The sequence below is a fragment of the Anarrhichthys ocellatus genome, unplaced genomic scaffold (genome assembly GCF_004355925.1).
Source record: "Anarrhichthys ocellatus isolate YVR2014 unplaced genomic scaffold, GSC_Weel_1.0 scaffold288, whole genome shotgun sequence".
Lineage (NCBI taxonomy): Eukaryota > Metazoa > Chordata > Actinopteri > Perciformes > Anarhichadidae > Anarrhichthys > Anarrhichthys ocellatus.
In genome coordinates, this window is record NW_022280308.1 from 1,416 (window position 1) to 5,971 (window position 4,556).

At 41.4% G+C, this 4,556-nt stretch overlaps 1 protein-coding gene across 1 annotated transcript in view; it reads left to right on the forward strand.

Annotated features, from left to right (window-relative positions):
* The window catches only part of LOC116401236 (GRAM domain-containing protein 2A-like), a 7,454-nt gene that overhangs the window by 1,294 nt on the left and 1,604 nt on the right, over positions 1-4,556 (forward strand). Inside the window, exons 2-8 of the mRNA XM_031879554.1 lie at positions 307-410; positions 1,187-1,285; positions 2,127-2,198; positions 2,281-2,340; positions 3,104-3,239; positions 3,366-3,459; positions 4,298-4,399. Coding sequence (XP_031735414.1) covers positions 307-410; positions 1,187-1,285; positions 2,127-2,198; positions 2,281-2,340; positions 3,104-3,239; positions 3,366-3,459; positions 4,298-4,399 — 667 coding nt within the window. The remainder of the gene's footprint in view (positions 1-306; positions 411-1,186; positions 1,286-2,126; positions 2,199-2,280; positions 2,341-3,103; positions 3,240-3,365; positions 3,460-4,297; positions 4,400-4,556) is intronic.

Sequence of the window (4,556 nt, forward strand, 5' to 3'; positions counted from 1 at the left end):
GATAGACAGGTGATATAGGACAGGGGACAGACAGGTGATATAGGACAGGGGACAGACAGGTGATATAGGACAGGTACACCATCCGTCCTGTCGGTCAGGAGGACACTGACTGACAGGAGAGATGTTTCAGCTGTCTGTCCCCTGTTTATCACCTGTCTATCACCTGTTCATCACTTGTCCTATATCACTTGTCTGTCCCCTGTTTATCACCTGTCTATCCCCTGTCCTAATCTGATCTATTATCTGTCTTTCACCTGTCTGATCCACCTGTCTACCTGCTCTCTTCTTGTTCTTCTTCTTCTGTAGTGTATTCGTGTGCGTTGTTGAGAGACATCCTGCTGCAGGGACGACTCTACATCTCCAGGAACTGGTTGTGTTTCTACGCCAACCTGTTTGGTAAAGACATCAAGGTGAGTGAAGAAGCACCTCCGCTGTACCTGTCCCTTTAAGAACGTGTCCAATGTATAATAATGTTCTTAGAGCTCGTGTTAGGAAGTTAAACATCATAATTCATCTCTAATATCTATTTTATATTCATGTGAACACATCTCCTTCAAACTACTGGATTCATTCAAGTTCATCACCAAAACTACATTTTACTGATGACATGTGAACACATCATGATAACGTTATAATGGACCTTCAGCCAGTGTGTGCGTGTTTATTCTGTTGGAGTCCAGGTCAAAGGTCACCTCAGTATCATCTGTTACAGTAAAAGTCCTGCAATCACAATCAAACATGAGTAAAAGTACAAATATATTAGCATCAAAATATACTAAAAGTACCAAAAGTAGAAGTACTCCTCCTACATGCAGAGTAGTATATATTATATTCATCACTTTAATGTTGCAGCTGGTGAATGTGGAGCTTATTTTTATTATGATGTACTGCTGATAGTCTGATCTATAATAACACATCATTTATTAGTTGATTATATATATTTATAATATCAACCTGTCAGATAATGAAGTGAATTAAAAAGTACAATATTTATCTCAAAATATGGAAATACTCAAGTAAAGTAAAAGTACCTATAAATTGTACCAAAGTGAAGTACTTTAGTAAATGTACTAGCAGGTGATGAGGTGCCTTGCTCGAGAGCCGTCCAGCAGCGGAGGCAACAGGAAGTGTTTTCTCTGCCTTTCACAATAAAAGCTCCTGTTCTGTCTCCTCTCTGAACCTGCAGGTGTGTATTCCGGTGGTCTCAGTTCGTCTGGTGAAGAAACACCGAACGGCCGGCCTGGTGCCCAACGGCCTGGCTATCACCATGGATACCGCTCAGAAGGTACCGGGCGGGACGAGTTCACGAAAATACAAACGAAGAGTAAAGTTTAAAGTCCCGAGTTTCTGCAGTTTAGCCAAATGAAATTGAAGACATTTATAGAAGTCTATGAGAAAATGACTCTACTTCTCTCTTGATTTCTACTCCACCAGGGGGCGTTTCAGCTGAAGAGTGAAGTCATGTGAAGTCATGTGTTAAAGCTGCATTCTCGCTAGTGTCCACCAGGGGGCGACTCCTCTGGTTGTATAGAAGTCTATGAGAAAATGACTCTACTTCTCTCTTGATTTATCACCTCAGTAAACATTGTAAACATGAGTTTATGGTCTCAATCTCTAGTTTCAAGTCTTCTTCAATACAGCATGATGTTCATTTAGTACATTATGGTCCATTTAGAGTCACACAGACCATAAAGCAGGGGATGCTTTAGGGCGGGGCTACACGGTGATTGACAGGTCTCTACCACTAAATTGTCCGTGTTGTCGTCTTGCAACTTTAACTCTTTCACAGATTGTTTTCACTTAATCAAAGTTAATTAAAACATTCCTGTCGCCTAAAAAAAACATATTATTCAGCATTCAGTTGTATTTAGCTCCGCCCTCTTTTGTCACCTCTGGTTGCAAAAAAAACAAGATGGCGACGGCCAGATAGCCGAACTCAAGGCTTCAAACCAACATGTGACGTCACATTGACTACGTCCACTTCTTACAAATGTCTGTGTTGGAGACATGATATCGTGTCAATATAAAACTTCTCACGTTGTCAGACAGACGGTCTGAGTGTCGACCTCAGGGTGAAGGATGAAAGAAGAGGTGACTTCCTGTTTGTGCTTCCTGTCTCTCTGCAGTACGTCTTTGTGTCCCTGCTGTCCAGAGACAGCGTCTACGACGTCCTCAGGAGGATCTGCACTCACCTGCAGGTCTGTCAGAAGTCAGAAGCTCCTGTTTGTATCTCAGAATGTATTCCAGTGACTTCCTGTCTGACTCTCTGTGTGTCTGCAGGTGAACGGGAAGAGTCTGAGTCTGAAGCTGTACCTGGAGGAGCCCATCTCTCTATCCATGGTAATCACATTACTTTGATAAAAACAATAAAGAGATGCACGTTCACACGATGGAACGTGCTGTGATTCTGTAGAGACACACGTAAACATAAGCAGGGGGTTATGGGTAACGTAGTTCACAAAGGAGCCGGAAATACGTGTGGTACAAATCTGTACATCAAGCAAGCTGACAAGTACTAATACTACACAGTAAAAAAGTACTTTGTTACATTTAAAATACTAATACCACACTGTATGAATACTCTGTTACAGTAAAGGTACTAATACCACACAGTACAGTAAGAGTACCGTGGTCCATATTGTGATTTGCGTCGATCAGTCAGATGTTTTTTTTAAACCGGATTTCTTCTGATTTCTTTATTAGAGCTCAACACACGTTAAACCTCCGTTCTTTACAATGATTAAAGAAACGTGTATAAAAAGCTCTTGACGTTTCTGTGCAGCTCAAAGAATCAGAATGCAGCTTCACTAACTCGCTGCTCTGTGCTGTTCAGAGGTCAGAGGTCAATAGAAGGGACACGCATGTGGAGTTTATCGGCTCGACATTAGTTCATCTTTCCACATACTAAACCTCAATAAAATACTTTATTTCATTTAATAAAACTAGACAAAGTTTTTAAAGTGAAATCTTGTCCATCATCTAAATAAAATAAAGTCTGAAGAGTATTTATAAGAGTATAAGAGAAAGTATCCGATCAAAGAATCCGTAAAAGAAGACTTTTCTAATCTTCTGATGACTGAAATGAGCTGATTTGATCCGTCAGGACGAGTTTCCAGAGGTGTTGAAGTGGAGGAGGAAGCCATCGCTCCCCACCGTGTCCTCCTCCCTCCCAGACCTGCTGGGGACCTCCTCCCCCGGCCTCGTTGCAGACACGCCCTTCATCACGCACACACTCACAGGTAAGCAGACCTGTCAAACTCCGCCCACACGTCAAAGCCCCGCCCCCACCCTGCCCAGAGATGCCAAGAGACTGAACCGTGAGTGTGTGTTCGTGTATGTGTGTGTGTGTGTGTGTGTGTGTGTAGACAGCAGTTTGGAAACAGAGAAGATCCTGCTGACAGAACCAGTACCTGAACTGGGTCACATGGAGTACCAGCTGCTGAAACTCTTCATCCTGCTGTGAGTACAAAAGTACAAACAAAAATACAACTAGATACCAAGAAAACACACATATTCACACACACATATATATATATATATACAGTGTATATATATGTATATATATATGTATATATACACCCCAACCTGTTTATTTGTTCTAGTTTTTTAAATCTTAAAGATGATAACTTAATATACAGTATATTGTGATCAAGAAATACCACGAATACATTCTTCATTTATCTTCACAAATACTTCCAGGATGTAACTAAAAGCAACGATAAAAACTCCCAAACAGCCAGAGTACACAGACAAAGGTGTTTGTGTCAGTAGTAGTAGTAGTAGTTGTGTAAATATTACAGGTGTGTTGAGAGTCTTTGGTGTTCTACAGTGCTGTATTGTTGCTATGTGCTGCCACCTGCTGGTTGAATATATCTCACAAGCAAAATATAACGTCAGAGTATGGTTTCTCAAAGTGTGGCCCGAGGGCCGATGGTGGCCCTCAGAAACATATCATATGGCCCCCGTTTGTGACATGAAACTCATGCGTCATATTTTAATCATTCACAGACCATTTTATAATATACTATACTATGATGTTTTATGACTCTTTATGACTCAACAGACTGTACTATGTATACATAGTACATATATACTGTGTCATAAATACTCTGGTTGTCTTTCTTCTCTGTCGTCAGTTAACTTCAGTAACAGACTGATGTCAAAGGATCACTTCATGTTATTGTTCATTGATCGAATGCTGCACATGTGATCTGTAATTAATCCATCTCTACCCGTCTGTCTGTCTGTCTGTCTCTCTGTCTGTCTGTCTCTCTCTCTCTCTCTCTCTCTCTCTCAGCGTCTTCCTCCTGGTCCTGTCGTCCTGCTATCTGGCCTTCAGAGTCTGTCGTCTGGAGCAGCAGATGAGCTTCCTGAGCAGCCAGCCGACGCTGAGAGAAAGGTCCATAAGTCAGGATACATCTCATAAAACCATGTGCACAAACATCAGGATACCTGGATCATAAAACCATGTACACAAACATCTGGATATCTGGATCATAAAACCATGTGCACAAACATCTGGATACCTGGATCATAAAACCATGTACACAAACATC